The following is an 18,724-nucleotide window of genomic DNA, read 5'->3' as shown; positions in this document are numbered from 1 at the left end:
GTTTAACACGTTTATTGTCATATCTGATTCAGGCTTCTTCGGGACATGCGCATACCAGCGAAGATGACTTTCTTGCACTTTTTTCTCAGTTTGCTCGACTTTCACGAGTGAATCGATTAGGCACTTTGTCCAGCATTGTGACCAAAGCTGACCATCTCAACATTTTCATATCTGCCGTTTCAAGTTTTCTTTCGTGTGACTTTTTTATAGACCAGCATTCGCCCCCATACAACAAAGTGGGACGCTTGGCGGCTTTATGTATTTTTTCCCTTTAGGTGAAGTGGCATTCTTTTCTCAGATAGTAGCACCCCTATTGGGGCTTTCCGTTTCAACCATGCCGAGTTAACCCTATGCTGCACGTCTTCATTGACATCTCCAGTATTTGTTATAGCGGAGCCTATTTTATTGCACAAGTAATTAAAAAAAATTATCGTCATTGGAAAGAATGATGAGAAGATTTAAGCTTATTAATTCGCAACTGATTGACCTCAACAATACGAAGATTGCTGCTTAAGTTTTATTCACCAAAATATTGTCTATAGACATCAATACATGTTTTCATGTATTTTAACCAGTTTTTGGCTCGATCTCGTCAATCCGATTAATGTACCACCAAAGTATATGTTTTGAACGCATCACCCGCTACTGCAAGCGTCGAAAAGCATGGATCGACCGCGCGTTTTGCTTTTAAAGTATTAAAGTTATTTGGTACCAAAGCAGGACGGTGTAGCGAACGACCCATCCATGCTAAAATAGTCACTTGTATGAGATCTCGCTTCATTGTGGTGGAAAATGATTAGTCTTCTGCGAATGATTTCCCTAATTTTTTCAAGCTTTTAGAGCACACAAATTATGATATACCATTTAGAATTGACCTCTGATGACACGAAGGTGACACACTCAATTTTTTCGAAAAAAAAAATGTGACCATTTGCTTTTCACAGCTAATCTTATTTTCATATGTTTTCTTCTTTTCACAGATAAATTAGAATGCCTGCTAATAAACCTTACGAACGCCCAAAGGACTTTGTGGATCCCGGATTGCCCTCGAAATGCACTTGGCATTTGGGCACAAAGGAAAAGACACCACATACCCAACGTCCCATGTAAGTGCACTCACAATCTACTCATTTGTTTTTTTTTTTTTTTGTTGTAAATTATTATACTTGGATTCTATATAAAAAATACTTGTATGTTCTGAAAACTTTCAGCGCTCACCGTCAGAAGCTGACGCCAAATATTTTAGAGGTTATTGGCTGCACACCACTGGTTAAACTGAATGCCATACCCAAAGCAGAGGGCATCAAATGCGAAATGTGTAAGTACAGAGGCAGCAACTATTTAGTTTATTTGTATCCAAAGCTCTAACTCATGGGCGCAGTGTTGGATAGAAGCCTTAATAAAAATATCTGTATATATAAATGAAAGTCATGTTAGTTACACTATTTATAACTCGAAAACGGCTGAACCGATTTGGCTGAAAATTGGTGGAGAGGTAGCTTAGGACCAGGAGACGGACATAGGATACTTTTTATCCCATTCGAACGCGTTTCCGTGAAGTCACTTTAAAATGTGGTGTAACAAAAACGCATATGATATGGAATAAAAAAACGCAAATGACAGCTAAACGTAATTTTGTCTATGGTTAAGTAGAAAATTTGATAATATAAATTTTGTCAGAAATATATTATCACAGTAATTTGTATTCTCTTTGAATCATCATTATCAATGCTGCGACCAAGACGATCGAATCTTTCCCGACAAAGCCGTAATGCAAGAAGGATACGAAACATTGCTAATGAAACGACTGAAGAAGCACAAGGAATTGCCCGTAAAGAGCGCCGCGTTAGTATGGCTCGACTTCGTGCTTCTCAATCACACGAGCAAAGCGAGGCAGCGCGTGAAACGGCTCGGTTGGCAATGCGAAATCGTCGAGCAAATAACAAAGATAAAAAAGTAGATCATATTCGACGCACAAGAAGAGAATTATGAAGTGCTGATTTGAATCGAGCAGCGTTTCGATTCACTGATTACTGCTTGCATCCTAGCGTTTGCATTGGGCCAATGAACGTTGTTTGCGAGTATTGTGGCGCATTGAAGTTTTCCGGAGAAACGCCCGGATTGTGCTGCCTTAGTGGAAGAGTGAAATTGCCATTGTTGAATTTTTTGGGGGCGCAATGATTTTACTGTCTGGCGACTTCCGCCAAACACTGCCAGTAATTCCAAGATCAACGGCTGCTGAAGAAATAAACTCTTGCCTCAAATCATCGAGTCTATGGCGCTGTGTGAAGAAACTTCAGCTGACAACAAACATGAGAGTTGCATTACTTAATGATATATCTACTCAAGATTTCTCTGAGCAATTACTAACTATCGATAATGGTCGAGTACCTGTCGACGAATCGAGGGGATTGATTTCATTTCCTCAGAATTTCTGTAACTTTGTCTCATCGAAAGACGAACTTATCAATAAAGTATTCCCAAACATCATTAATAACTACAAAAATAATGAATGGTTGAGTGAGCGACCAATTTAAGCGGCTGTAGATGACTTTGGCTAAGATGTAGATGACTTAAACTACATAATTCGAAATGATATCATTGGAACAACGCATTCATTCAAATCCATTGACTGTGTAACAAATGAAGATGAAGCCACCAACTATTCAATTAAATTTTTAAACTCCTTGGATGTGCCTGGCTTACCACCGCACAATCTAAAAGTTGGCTCCGTAGTAATCATGCTTCGAAACATAAGCCCACCAAAACTTTGCAACAGTACGCGTTTGGTGGTAAATAAATTGATGAACAATGTGATTTACGCGACGATACTCAAAGGAAAATTCGAAGGGGAAGAAAGTTCTCATTCCGAGGATCCCGAGGATCCCGATGATCATAACCGATCTCTCGCTTGAGTTTAAAAGACTTCAATTTCCGATGCGTCTTGCATTCGCCATGACCATTAACAAATCACAGGGCCAATACTTGAAAGTTTGTGGTCTGAATCTAGAAAATCAATGTTTCTCACATGGTCAATTATATGTATGTGGCATGTTCACGGGTCGGGAAACCATCTGCGTTGTTTGTTTTTGCACCTGATAATAAAACAAAAAATGTCGTGTATCACAAGGTGCTTAACTGAAGAGTGCAATCTATTAAAGCTTCATTAAAATAGTTGATTAATAAAAAAATTAACTTAAGAAAATCAAAAATCTGCTTTTTTATTGCCTCTAGGGCGGAACAAAGTTCGTCGGGTCAGCTAGTATAATAATGTAAATAAGATCTAAAAATTAAAAAAGGTAAAGATTTTCATAAACTCTTTATGCGGTATGCGGAGTCAATGTAAATAAGATCTTTGAGTTCTTGTTTTTGGGGACAACATCACAGCCAACATTGGTGAAGAAGCTCGGCCTAAATACCTGCTATAACTGTATATGTCCTGATATTATTAATTTTGTTATTATGACTCGCTGATTCCTTAAAACTTTCTCAATAAATATTTTTTCTTCATTAACCCAGATGCCAAATGCGAATTCTTAAATCCTGGAGGCTCAGTAAAGGACCGCATCGGCTATCGCATGGTACTAGACGCTGAGGAAAAGGGTTTGCTCAAACCTGGTTGCACAATCATCGAACCAACTTCGGGCAACACAGGCATCGGCATAGCCATGGGAGCCGCAGTCAAGGGCTACAATTGCATCATCGTAATGCCGGAGAAAATGTCGAACGAGAAAGTTTCGGCACTACGTGCCTTAGGCGCCAAAATTATACGCACACCCACCGAAGCGCCCTACGACAGTCCCGAAGGTTTGATTTGTGTGGCACAGCGCCTTGAGAAAGAAATCCCCAATGCGATTGTCTTGGATCAGTACCGCAATTCCGGCAACCCACTCGCACACTACGACGGCACCGGTGCCGAAATAATATGGCAGACAGATAAGAAAGTGGATGCAGTAGTTGTGTGTGCGGGGACTTGTGGCACGGTTTCGGGCATTGGTCGCAAAATCAAGGAGGAATTGCCCGACTGTAAAGTGATTGCTGTCGATCCATTTGGCTCGATGTTGGCGCAGCCCGCAGAGCTGAATAAATCGAATGTGTCCTTCTATGAAGTTGAAGGCATTGGCTATGATTTCACACCCACCGTCAATGATTACAATGTGATAGACTCCTGGATTAAAGTGAACGATAAACAGTGCTTCACGATGGCGAAACGTCTGAATGCCGAAGAAGCGTTGCTGTGCGGTGGCTCAAGTGGCGGTGCAATGTATGCCGCGCTACAAGTCGCCAAGCAACTGAAAGAGGGTCAACGTTGTGTAGTCATACTACCCGATGGTATACGAAATTATATAACGAAATTTGTGTCGGATAATTGGATGGAGGCGCGCGACTTCAAGCCAGTGGTGAACGAACACAACCATTGGTGGTGGAATACACCGGTGAGTGAGTTGAACTTCAAAAAGCCTGTGGTGCTCAATTCGGATGCGAGCATTGCGGAAGCGATCGAGGCAATGAAGGAACACAAGGTGGAGAACGTCGCCTTCGTCGACGCCGAGGATAGGTGAGTGAAAAGCCGAAAGATGAATGCGATTGCAAAATAACTAAAATTTGTATGCATATCACAGCACAATTTTGGGCGCTTTGGTACAAGAAACACTACTCAACCAGATCGTGAGCATGAATCGCCAGCAAGACGCACCTGCCGTCAAAGCTATTAACAAACGCATTATACGTTTGCCCTCCAATGCCATTTTGGGGAAATTATCGCGCATTCTGGAACTCGATCCCTGTGCGTTAATTGTGGATAATGAAGGTGAGTTTCCGGGCGTTCATAAAAATATGCGATTTTCATATTCACGTTTACCTTTTTATGAAGGCGATAAAGAGGTCGTTAAAGCAGTTGCCACCAAAATGGATGTGCTCGCGTTCATTGCTAGCGGTGATGCCCACACAAATGGCACTAATGGTCAGGGAGACCCATAAAGCATACCCGCACATACATTAATTAAAATGAATATTTCGAACTATTTTCAGAGCTGATTGTCCGTAGTTTTGTAAAACATTGTCTATTTCCAAAATAGTGTCAATGTTGTAGCGTTAAAAAAAATCTTTTCAAAGCTGGCAAAAGCCATGAGCCAGACAAACTAATCGATATTCAATGAAACCCTACTGACTTGACTTGTTTTATTTTAAGAATAAAGAAAAAATCTCTTGAAAAGCAAAAGGCTTGTCTTTGTAACACTTACGAACACTTTGAACCCTTTTCTCAACTAACCAATACAGTGAACTTTACCAACCGCTCCGATAAACTGTGCGTAACTTAAAATGGCCTTTAACTCTTTTTGCAGGATAAAAAGAAAAAAATTTAGTTATGGTTTGATAAAATGAGCTGTAATGTTAGAGGTTAGTTGAGAAGACGAATCAAATGTACTTTTATTTTATTTAAAAATATTAAAAATACTGTATGTAATTTAAGCAAATAATTTCTCCATCTCTAAAATATGTAAAAACGTCACTTTTTCAATTTAAAAATATTTTTTCTCAACACTAAACATTGATTTCTCAAGGAGATTTAGCATTCGAAAAAATATATGATTGATTATTTGGAGTAAGAATCTATTTGTTGTATCGGGTGTTTTTTTTAAAGCTTGAGAATTATAATAAAAAAGAAAAATGCAGACATACGCAATGATCAATGCAACTAACATGCAGACGTTTTTCGTTGATCGATTGAGTAGCGCCTGACGTCCCATTTCGGTCATTTCAGTCAAATTCTTTTTGTAACGGCACAGAACTGACTATCAACATATCCCGTGTTGGCTGAAGTGACTATCAAATTATCAACCCATCTCGTTTGCAGGTTGAAAGGGGTATACCTGCAATCTCCATACCAAGAGCGAGGTGATTTGTGCGCCTTACAATTTCCTGGTATCTCACTATGCCCTTGCACCCATATCAAGTATATATGGATATGTAATATATAATTGGCGCTTACACCCTTTTTGTGGGTGTTTGGACGAGCTCCTCCTCCAATTTATGGTTTGCTTCTTTATATTTTTTCATAAATGGAGTGACCAACAGTTTTAAAACGACTCCGACCACAGATGGTTTATTATGAGAAGCTATTTTCATGGCAGAAATACACTCGAAGGTTTGCCATTGCCTGCCGAGGGGCAACCGTTATTAGACAAAATGGTAATACAAAACAGAAAAATTGTTGGAATGAAATGGCATTTCACTTTGAGAGGAAGTTATCCCAGCACCATCTCTCCCCGCCCTCTCCCTGTATCCCATCGGTCTCTCCCGCCTCACACCTCCATAATGGCATCACAAAGGACGAATCCTTCTTCGTCCAAGTGTGCCCATTCCCTGCGCAACCATATCAACCTAACCTAACCTAACCTGAGAGGAAGTTGCAAGTTTTACTGGAGAAATTTTTACTTGTAAGAATTTGCAAGTGAGAAAAACAGCTGATCGCAAAATAAATATAAAAATGAATTAAAATTGGCGAATTCAGTCAAAATTCTAAATTTAAATAAAAATCGTTATTAAAACACAGAATGTAAGTAAATATTGGGTAGTCGAAAAAGTCTTTTCGTATTTTGTCAATAGATGTCGTTGGAGTCATCTATCTCCAGTGCTACCAATCACATTGTGTCATATCATATGGTGTTAGAAAGGTGACATTTTAAGCTTTATTTAACCAAAAAAAAAATAAATTCGGAGAAGTTGAAAAAAAGTTATAGCTGTTCAAAAATGAGTGAAAATAATGAAGAAATTTGCTATTTTTTGAAATTTTTGTATAAAAAAAGGAAGAATGCCACGTAAGCCACTAATGAAATTTGTGAAGTTTACGGAGACGATGCTGTATCAGTTCGTGTGGCACAACAATGGTTCGCTCGCTTCCGTTCTGGAAATTTCGATGTGAAAGATGCACACCGCTCCGGTCGACCTATAGTTGAAAAAGTCGACGGAATTATGGAAAAGATTGACCAGGACCGTCACATAAGCTGCCATTACATCACCAAGGCACTAAACATTCATCATCAAACGGTTTTGAACCATTTAAAAAAGGCTGTTACAAAAAGAAGCTCGATGTTTGGGTACCACATGAATGGACCGAATTAACATCTGCGATTCTTTGCTGAAACGAAATGAAATCGAACCATTTCTAAAGCGAATGGTAACAGGAGACGAAAAGTGGATCAAATACGACAATAACGTGCGAAAAAGATCATGGTGCAAGGGTGGTGAAGCTCAACAAATGGGCGCAAAGCCAGGATTGACGCCTCGAAAGGTTATGCTGTGTGTTTGGTGGGATTGGAAAGGAATCATCCACTATGATCTGCTCCTGCTTCAGCCTGCTCGAACGATTGATTCTACACTTTACTGTCAACAACTGATGAGATTGAAGCAAGCAATCGAAAAAAACAGCCAGAACTGGTCAGCAGAAAGGGCGTCGTCTTCCATCAGGACAACGCTAGGCCACACAACTTTGATGACTCTGCAAAAACTGGGAGAGCTTGGCTGGGAACTTTTGATGCATCCACCATATAGCCCTGACATCGGACTACCATTTGTTTCGGTCAATGCAGAATTCCCTTAATGGAGTAAAGTTGGCTTCAAGAGAAGCCTGTGAAAATTACTTGTCGCATTTTTCGCCGAGAAACCACAAACGTTTTACACTAATGGAATAATGTCTCTCAAAGAAAAATGGCAAAAGGTGATCGATCAAAATGGTACATATTTGGTTTAATAAAGTTCATTATAAATAAAAAAAAAAATGTGTTGAAGTTTGATCAGAAATACGAAAAGACTTTTTCGACTACCCAATATGTTTTAGATAAAATGCATACTGTTTATATGAAAGCAAATTTAAATAGGAATCGGTCAATGATATAAGGGTATGTACTAACTTCTGAACCAAAGCCTCCAGTCATCGTCGCTGCAATTTCCGAAATATAAATCGAAAGCCTTGAAGGTATCTTCTTTATTTTATATTTGTAAAGGGTGATCAGATTGGAGGTACTTTTTCCAATACAATTTCTTTAACAGACCACGCGTGACTACTATGAAACTAAATGCATAATTTTATCAGTATTCATGGACATTTTATCATGGAAAGACTTACGCAACCAACCTATGGTGTTCAGCGATAAGGCCCATTTTTGGCTTAATGACTACGTCAATAAGCAGAATTGCCATATTTGGGCAGAAGAGCAACCCGAAACCATTCAAGAACAGCCATTACATACAATCATTGTAAACAATCGTTTGGTACGGCCTATGGGCTGAAGAAATCATCGGCCCATATTTTCTTGGGAGACGAGTCTGACGCTAATGTAACAGTGATTGACGAACGCTATCGTGCCATGAAACTCGTGATCCCCACGACATTTGATTCCCACAGTAGGCGGCGCTACTTGCCATACATCCCGCGAAACAATGCACTTACTGCGTCGTCGTTTCGGTGAACAATTTATTTCTCGTCTCGCACCAGTAGATTGGCCACCAAGATCGTGTGATATCATGCCTTTGGACTTTTATTTGTGAGGGTAAGTAAAGTCTAAATGATTTGTGGATAAACCAGCTTCGATTAAAGCATTGGAAGCCAACATTACTAAAGTTATTCACGAGATACCGGCCGCAGTCCTCCTGCGAGTCATTCAAAATTGGTGTTTACGTATGACTGAATTACGGCGCAGTTGCGGCCAACATTCGAAAGGGATTAATTTTATTTCAATTTAAAATCCGATCCCTCTAAATTGATCACCCTTTACATACATACGTGCATAGATGGAAGCAAAGAAAATATGAAGAAACCTGTAATAACAAGAATAAAAATACTAATGGAATATATTTCATCTGTCAGCGATGATGAAATGGAACAAATTGTTGTGTTGTGTTTGCATTTTATTTGCTTTATTTTTTTTTTTTTTTTTTTGTTTTTACGTCATGCGTCCGGAATTCTCGGAAATTAAGTTACCGGGAAGTTACTGGATAATTTTTTATATGAACAAGCGTACAGTTAGTAACAGAAGTAAGTATACACCGGACACGTTTTCAATTTTCCCCCAATCGATTCCTTCAAACAACCGAAGTTATAACAAAATTGTGTTTTATTTACATGAATGAAATACAAAAATCATATTTAATCCAAATAATGACAACCAAATTATAGCTTTTTATATTAAACTTTATAAAAATTCATGTTTCAAAAGTATGTACCTATACAGTTCATCATATTACACAAAAAAACAAAATCGCACTTTTTGTCTGATGAATGACTTTTGATACTTGATGTTTACTAATTTGACAACGCTGATTCTAAATATACCCTCATTTTTTTTGTAACAGCTCTTGTTTACGAGTTATAGCTATCACAAAAAAATCACTATATTTCAGTGTTAATTGACGAATATTTAAACAAATATTAAGTTTTCTTAATATTATTTGTTATGGCATCGTCAAGACGAGTTTGTATAAATGACCGGAATAGTTTTTGTTTTATTTGCGGAGAGTATATGTTTCAAGAAACCCGTTTGAATGTGACATCGTTCGCAAATGAGGCGTACAAAAATTACTCCGGTCACCCAATGGAAATGAAAAATAAGCCTTGGATTCCACAAAAGGTATGCAAAATGTGCGTTGAGTTTATACGTTTGTGGACGAATAAGAAAAGAAATAAATTTAGATACGAAATTACTATGATCTGGATTGAACCTGTGAACCACCACGACGACTGTTATTTTTGTATGGTAAAAATAACTGGCATTAACCGAAAAATCGAGGCAAATGGGAATATCCTTCCATACCATCGGCACATAGACGTATTTTGAGCCCTACGATGTCATCTGAACCTCAACCTGGTGCTTCACAGGAAGAACCTTTACATTTTGAGGCAAAAACAGACAATAGCGTTAATGACTTTGATTGTGACCTGGGAACACCAAAACCATTTAACCAAGATGATTTAAACGAAGAAGAAGATTTAAACGACCATTAGAGATCTGGGACTGTCAAAGACTGGTTCAGAAATTTTGGCGTCTAGATTAAAAGAAAGAAACTTAGTCACAAAAGAAACTAAAATTTCTTACTATCGCAGAAGAGAACAAACTTTCCTTAAATATTTTGCTGAAGAAGATGACTTTGTGTTTTGTAAAAATGTACCTGGTTTAATGGCTGCAATGGGATTACAAAATTACGTTTCTGGTGAGTGGCGTTTATTTATAGATTCATCAAAACGGAGTTTTAAATGTGTTCTCTTACATAATGGGAACAAATTGGACTCAAAATTAAATATGCGGAACACAATTGGGTTATATGTGTCGATTTAAAAATGGTAAACTTTCTTTTCGGTCAACAAGGTGGTTACACAAAGTTTCCCTGTTTTCTTTGCTTATGGGATAGTAGAGCTAAAAATCAACATTGGATTAAAAAAGATTGGCCTGCTCGGGAAGCGTTAGTACCAGGACAACAGAACGTGATAAACCCACCTTTAGTATCAAGGGATCGTATAATTTTAACTCCGTTACATATAAAACTGGGGCTTATAAAACAATTTGTTAAAGCTCTTGACAAAAATGGAAATTGTTTTCTTTTTCTGTCTAAAAAGTTTCCAAAATTGAGTGCAGAAAAGATAAAAGCGGGTATTTTTGACGGGCCACAGATAAGGTCGGTAATAAAAGACTCAAATTTCATAGACACTATGACAGTGATTGAGAAAATGGCATAAAATGAGTTTGTTTGGCTTGTTCAAAATTTCTTAGGAAATAAGAAAAGTTCTGACTACTCTCAGCACGTCGAACAACTAATGGGTCACTTCCAAAGGGTTGGATGTAAAGAACAGGGCAAGCGATTCCACCAGGACCTTCGTACGATGGAGGAACGCTATCAAGGTTACTGGAACACACACATGATGGCCGACTATTGTTGGAGCATTAACAACAGTTCTATGCCTTCAACTTCAGCAAGGACATCATATAAAAGAATTTTTTTTTAAACTTAAGAAGGCAATAAAATAAAATAATCTTTAAATCTATAGTGTTTTATTACAAAAAGTCAAATGTGTCATATAGAGTCATATAGGTAGAGCTGATACAGGAATTTCAGTTACAGATTTGAAATTGTCATTAAAAATTGGACTAAAAACATGTATCATAACCCAATCATCAGAAATGCTGTTGTGCAGTGTTATTAATTTGTGAAATCAATTTATTGTAATTAGTATTTGGTAGGTTAACTATTAGACTTTACAATCGTTTTAAGTCGTGGCCGCTTCTTTACCTTCTTTACACAGCTGATATCCCTACACCGGCAACTAAGAATTCTCTAATAGCAACATTTGCAGACGACACTGTCTTGTTAGCATCAGACAAAGATCCAAAAACGGCTGCTTATAAACTTCAGGAATTACTTGACAACACCACTCAATGGTTCGAGAAATGGGGAATCAAAATAAACGTAGATAAAACCGCCCACGTCACATACACTAACAAGAGAAAAAGACAATACAATCCAATATTCATAAAGAATAAACAAATCCACCACGACACAAGGGCAAAATACTTGGGTATGATTATAGACAATAAACTTAACTGGAAGTTACACATTGGACAAAAACGACGCGAAATCAAGACTAGGTTTAAACAACTTCATTGGCTTTTGGAAAAAAATTCAACGCTCTCACTAGAACATAAGATACTAATATACATACAAAGTAATTATAACACCAATATGGAAATATGGTTCAGAGCTTTGGGGAACTGCGAGCAGAACAAATATAAAAATTATACAACAAACGCAAAATAAGATACTCCGTATAATATCAAAAGCAGAGTGGTATATACTAAATGATAATATCCATCGAGAACTTAAAGTAAAAACAGTCTATGAAGAAATACGCAACAACAGCTTAAGACACACAAACCGACTACTAGAACATTCTAACAGGGAAATTCGGCAACTTCCATTAAAAGAGGAAACCGAGACGAGGAGACTTAAGCGCAAACGACCAACTGACCTGCAGATGTAAATGGTGTCACAATTTTATGAATATATTTATTCATTAAATAATTAAATAACGAGTTAATTTTTTTTTTTCTTAGATAAATGTATATAGTGGTATTGGCTTCTAAATACTGTTGAAACCCAAAAATAAAGAAAAATTGTAAATATTTTAAGTTGAAATAGAAACAACAATAAAGGGTAAAAAAAAAAAAAGTCGTGATGGCATTGATTTCACCAATTTTTCAGTTACAGCTGGTGGTATTTTATTCCATTCCTCTTGAAGGACGTTTTTCAGTTGTTCCTTATTTCTAATCGGATGTTTAGGTATTTGCCGCTTTAAATGTTCCCATAAATGTTCGATTGGGTTGGTGTCCGGGGACTACGGCGGTGTTTTCAGCTGTTTTCGCACATTGTATAACAGCTACTCTCGTGCAATGTTGGATGTGTGCTTTGGGTCATTATCCTGCTGGAAGATAAACGTTCCTCCAAGGCCTAATTTCGTAGCGCTTTTTTTAAATTATTTTTCAAAATATTTAAATACCCATATCGGTCCATAATATTTTCGATAAATACCAAGTTTCCAACCCTGTTTGCAGTCATACATCTCCAAACCCTCACAGAGCCCCCTACATGCTTCACAGTGCCGGTCATATTGTTTGGATCCAATCCCGCGTTAACTTTTCTCCAAACTTTTTCACGGCCATCAGATCCACAGATACTGAACTTACACTCATCAGAAAATATGATTTGGTTCCAAAACGTTTGGTCATATTTTTCATGATCTTTGGCGAATTAAATTCGTTTACTCCGTTTGACACTACTCACGAAGGAGTTTTTCCTAACATTGCTCCCATGATAACTAGCACTATGCAAAACCCTGCGAATAGTTTGGTGCTAAATTGTTTACCAGGCTCATTTTCAATTTCAGATTTGTATTTTAGGGTAAAAAAAAATCGATTTTAGTTTATTTGAGAAAATGAATATACATAATCTCAAGAATGTTGTGTCCAAATTTTAAGTCAATCGGTGCAAAACTCACAAAGTTAGAGCATTATAACCGTTGGCCGCTCCGACTTGGCTACCTGCTATGGTCGAACTTTAAATCGATTTTCTGGAAAACGACGTTTTTCAAGTCGGTGGACACTTTTTCTCTGAATCTACTCGACCGATCTTCCTGAAATTTTGTACACACTTTCTCTACATAATTACCGAGGTAACCCTGGGAGGTTTTTTTTCAATTTTTATTTATTTTACAATAAAGAATATTATGCGATTTATCGTCTAAAAATCGCACTTCTACTTAAAATGTTAAAAAAAAATTTTTTTAATAAAAACTCGACAGGGTTACCTCGGACAATTGATTACCTAATGAAAACTTTTTGATTTTTTGATTTCAGATGATCCAATGCTGAGAAAAACTGTCCACGGCAAATTGCCTTTTTTTCGAGACGTCTGTGTAGATCTGCTGTCAACGGCTCAATTTTGTATATTTTCTTGTGAAAATTTTTGAAAATATTTTTGAAATATGAGTTTACAGTATACTAATTGGATAAATAAATTTACATGAATCATCTTTCCAAAAAAAATCCATAAATAAGTGCATATTTTTAGTGGAATTAATATCATACCATATATCAGCCGCCGTTACTTTCCCCAATAAATCTGGCCGTATTGCAATAAATCGATTGTTAAGCTCGCTGTATGAGAAGTTGTGCCGTCTTGCTGGAATTAAACAGCATCGATGCTTAGATGATTAATTTTAGGAACTAAAATTCAGCTAGCATGACACGAGGGCGCTCGCCACTCACCACAACGGCAGCTCCGTCCGCAATTCGATGGAAGTAAGATCCGATGATGCCGCCAGTGTTCTATGAACTTCGGGAATATATTTATTTTTTTTTTCAAAGAAAATTTCCACAATTTGAAGGCGTTGCTCTGGCGTTAAACGATTCATGATCACATAAACCACGTTCACATATGCATAAACTACCAATAAATCCACAAAATTAATCTACCCGTTCACATACGGCAGATTACCTGCAAAATTGACAATCAGCTGTCAATACTGTTGTGAAAGGTTTTTCTTCATAGAAATTATTTTGGTGGAATATTTCGGTATTTTTGATTTGTTTAATTACACTGGCACGCAAAAAGACAAAGTTGTCTGTACACCGGGCGCCACCTATCTACGGGCATGTTTTTCGACCCGCTGAATACGAATTTCAAGTCACTTTGGGCCGTCCAGCCTTCAATTTCGAGTAAATTGCAAAAACCCCCAAAAAATAGCGAAAATTCGAATAAAATAGCAAAAATAGCAACAAATGGATAAAATAGCGAAAATCGCTGCTGAAAAAATGGAAAAAAATCTTTTAAACACAATTAAATAAATTTATTGTACTGTTTATTAACAAAATACAAGATTAAAATCTTAAAATGCAAAAAAATTGTAAAATCTATGAAAATGACGTATAAAAAGAATTAGAAGAATGATTTTCCTAACTTTCAAACTGTTGCCCGGTGGTATCGAACTCTTTTATTTTCAAATGATCTACAGAGAGGATTTCTCGTTCGTTTGTTATTATCTTTTGCTATATATCTTTTGAGTGTCCAGAAATAGTCTGCCATCATGTTGATATTCCAATTTCCTTGATACCTAGTCTCCATTTCACTTATGTCTTGATGAAAGCGTTCTTCCTGTTCTTTCAGTGTACTCACCAAGATTCTCAGGAAAGTAGTCCATGTGAGAAGCTAGAAAGTGTTATTTTAGATTCATTAAGCATCCTAATTATTTGTAATTTGTCACTAATTCTTCGACTATTGTCCTGTAATTTTCACTTTTATAATTTCCTAAAAAGTTGCGACACACATTTTTTAAACTTACCCAAGCTGCTCTCTCCGCATCATTAACCCTCTAGTGCATAGAAAAGATTTTTTATAATAAAATTATGTTTTGTACTAATTAGAGGCCATAAAACACAAATATAATATTATTTTTATTTGTACGACCCGAATTCGCTCTGTGGCCCTAGAAATTAGCATCCCGCCTCTGGACGGTCTTATTCAGGTAGCTTAAAAAAAAATTACTAAAAATACAATACCACTTAAACAAGTAAACAGAAAACGTTTATTTATAAAAATTTAAGTAATATATAAAATAGTATACAAATTGTTAAGTTTGGTTCAAAGTCTAAGAAGAACGAATATATTTACATATACATTTACTTAGAAATAACTTCCCACCATATCTTCAAAAATGTCCTTTATTCAGCACTAGCAAACCCGGCCCCCTTCGCTGGGCACCCTAAAATAGAATAGATATGGTTTAGAACAGAAAAAATATGATTTTCATATTATTTATTTCTTTATTCTTTATTAAAGCGCTTTGGCATAAACAATATTTTTTGTTTTTCTATTTGTTTTTGAGTAAATATCTACACTAATATTATATAATGCTAAAGCATTCACCAACAGCTTCCATTTGATACCCATATTGTACATACACATCCGAAGGTTACCCGGGTCCACGTTTTAACCTATATCTCGAGCCCTATTTCCAAAATAAAATATAATCCATGTTACTCGTGGATGATGTAGCTTTCGAATGGTGAAAGAATTTTTAAAATCGGTCCAGTAGTTTTTGAGCCTATTCATTACAAACAAACAAAGTTTTCCTCTTTATAATATTAGTATAGATGAAATTCCTTAAAACATGATTTTTTGACAGACATGCAAAGTGGTATGTTGCATTTTTCGCAATAAACTTGAGTCTCCGATTTACATGGCTTGTTACGACATTGACGTTTACGACTTTTATCGCAGAAATTTGGCCAATGATTGAGACAATTATACCTTATATTGGGTGGTGGTAGGTACAGTAACTTGCTTCCCTTTGGTACTTCTTCGGCAGGTTTTTCTGCAGTAGTGGGGCGACCTAATTTTTTCGTTTCCGATATGAGCAGGAAAGTTTCGGCGATTTCTTCCCGAAATCGTGGAAGCTCGACACGCTGATGTTTTTCACGATTGATGCGATGGTATAAAACGTAAGCATTCACTATTGCCAAGTCGATAACATGGTGAAATATACGAGATGGCCATTTACCAGTCTTCATGCGAATTTTGTAGCGACCAATTAGACTGTCCATCAAGTCCACTCCGCCCATGTGCCGGTTGTATTCTTTGACAATGTTTGGACAGCTCACATATTCATACTGTTTTCTATTGCGGTTATAGCGACGGGACAATGTGTTTCGGTCGCTCGGATTATTCGAGTTAAATGGCTGTACACCTGCATATGTTGACGCCAAACAACAGTAGAAATATCTACTCCAAATGCGGTGGCAACGAATTCCTCCGAATATCCACGAGGAACTTTTTTCACCACTAGCTGCTCATCGGTAGATAGTTTACAGTTTTTCACACGGTTGGCTCGATAAGTTCCAAGCGAATAAATTCCACGACTTCGAAGGTAAACCAATAGTCCAAGCGACGTAAAGTAATTATCGAAATACACTATGTGGTTTGAAAAGTCTGGTATGTTTCTTGACAAACGGACAACAATATTTGAAACGGCTCCCAAATCAGGCATTCCTTCTTCACGGACGTTATCGGCAGCGCCTGTAAATAATTCAAAACTATAAGAAAAACCTTTGATGTCACAAATGGAGAATATTTTGAAACCCCATTTATGAGGCTTTTTCGGCATATACTGCTTGATATTTGTTTTAGACATTTTCGTGCCGCACATTTGTTCGTCGACGCTCAAACGCTGGGACATTGGCACAGAGGAAAATCGAACATTCATATGTTTGATAATAGGTCGAACAAGGTACAAGATATCATAGTCAGCGTGGTCTCTAGATGGTCGTTTCGATCCATCAGCGAAATGTATGTAGCTCCGAATTTCTTCGAATCGATTTACTGGCATGGCATTTTTTATTGGTTGAAAAGAATGTCTGCCCCAATATGATCGCACATTCGGAAAACGATATATAGACATAAATATCAGTATGCCAATATATTTTCGTATTTCTTGCACTGTGCAGACGAAAGTTGAATTTATTTTCTTCTAACGAGCATAGAGATTGGTTTCGTCACAAATCAGTTCCAATAGCTCTGTATTAAAAAAGTATGCGAAGCAGTCATAGGGTGTTTTTAAGTGAAAAAACTCTTCAAGATTCGGGTTATGAAACGTCAACTCTTTAACATTTATTTGAAGATGATTTTTACGCCACAGTAAGTTTTGAAACTCTTTCATATTGTTTCGAAGATTAGTAACATCGCATTCAAAGTGCGCTGAAGAAGTTGGTATACCCCATCCCGAAAATTCGTCTGTTCCTGTAATTTCAATTTCTCCTTGTGAAACCGGTACAGACATGCTTTTTAGATTTTCTTGTGGACCAGTTGGTACAGCAAGGGAAAGAGAAAGATCAGATACAGAAATGTTGTTTGCTGTTTCTTGTAGAAAGGAATCATTTTGATTGGGGACCACAAAATCTGGGTCATTCACGTCTTTGTCACTATCGAAATCATCGCCTTCAATTTCCTCATCACTGTTTTCGCAAAAGTCCATAAAGTCGTTGAACTCCTCATCTGACATCTTCGACAAGTCGTATTTGCGTTTGCGTCCCCACCGCGACATTTTTCTAGTGATAAAAAATATAAATCAGCATAATATGTGAACTTGAAGTTCAAAATAACTGAACTTTTTTTTTGAACGCACTGCATACGGCCTCCTGTAGACGGTTGCAGCGTGAAGCACACAGTGGCACAATGTACAAAAAAAAAAACTTGGAGAGCACTTTATCTCACTCTACACTTCTCAATCTACTTACCAAATATTTTTTTAACTCAATATTCCAATAGGGCACTTCTTAGGAAGTCTCACAAAAACACCTTCTCAGAAAAATACTTTTCTCGGTTATTTGATCACTTCTTTTAATTCCACTTGCAAAATTTTTGTAATATGAGCACATGCAGCTTTCACGATCAAGGGTAAACTGAAGAATATGAATCGTGTAAGCTGCATGACAAACAAAAAAGCACTTCGTGTTTTTAGTTTATTTTTTTTTTTGCTTTTAAGTGTTGCCCGCCTGTAGGCGGTTATATGCACTAGAGGGTTAATTTTACGTATAAAATTAGCATCCTGAAATAGAGTTCTAATTTGGGGTCCATTAAAAATTCCCTCTTTTAATTTGGCATCACATATCGCCGGAAACTTTTCTCTCAAGTACTGAAAACAATCACCATCCTTGTCCAGTGCTTTGACATATTGTTTCATGAGACCTAATTTGGTGTGAAGTGGCGGTAGCAGATAGTTTGAAGGCTGAATTAACACCATTAATAGTATTACGTTTTGAGTACCAACACTTAATTGCACTTTCGTAGGCCATTCGGTTTTTACATAGTGATTCTTTCTGTCTCTGCTATCCCACAAACATAGAAAGCAAGGATATTTTGTGAATCCTGATTGTTGGCCTAAAAGAAGTGTTGCATTTTGAGATCCCCGCAGATTTGCCATTGGTGTTCTGAATACTTTATCTTATCCAATACAATTTCTAAATTTTCATAGGTCTCCTCAAGCTTCGTCGAATAGGCTATAGGAATTGGTGCTAATATGTTTCCAATGTGAAGCAAGACTGCTTTGAGACTTCTAGTTGATGAATCTATAAAGAGTCTCCACTCATCGTCTTTATAGATATTAGGTTTTAATTCATCAACC

General features: G+C 37.1%; 1 protein-coding gene across 3 annotated transcripts in view; it reads left to right on the top strand.

The window, feature by feature from the left end:
- Window positions 1-5,236, top strand: part of LOC129238563 (cystathionine beta-synthase) — a 32,668-nt gene extending 27,432 nt beyond the window's left edge. For 2 of the 3 annotated variants that reach the window (XM_054873623.1, XM_054873624.1), the window contains exons 2-6: window positions 981-1,106; window positions 1,212-1,318; window positions 3,520-4,558; window positions 4,623-4,810; window positions 4,874-5,236. In XM_054873623.1, the coding sequence (XP_054729598.1) occupies window positions 991-1,106; window positions 1,212-1,318; window positions 3,520-4,558; window positions 4,623-4,810; window positions 4,874-4,980 (1,557 nt within the window). In that variant the 5' untranslated portion in view covers window positions 981-990 and the 3' untranslated portion in view covers window positions 4,981-5,236. The remainder of the gene's footprint in view (window positions 1-980; window positions 1,107-1,211; window positions 1,319-3,519; window positions 4,559-4,622; window positions 4,811-4,873) is intronic. The other variant, XM_054873625.1, reaches the window with a different exon arrangement.
- Window positions 5,237-18,724: the final 13,488 nt, after the last annotated feature.

The sequence above is a fragment of the Anastrepha obliqua genome, chromosome 2 (genome assembly GCF_027943255.1).
Source record: "Anastrepha obliqua isolate idAnaObli1 chromosome 2, idAnaObli1_1.0, whole genome shotgun sequence".
NCBI lineage: Eukaryota > Metazoa > Arthropoda > Insecta > Diptera > Tephritidae > Anastrepha > Anastrepha obliqua.
This window is presented reverse-complemented; position numbering and strand designations above follow the sequence as displayed.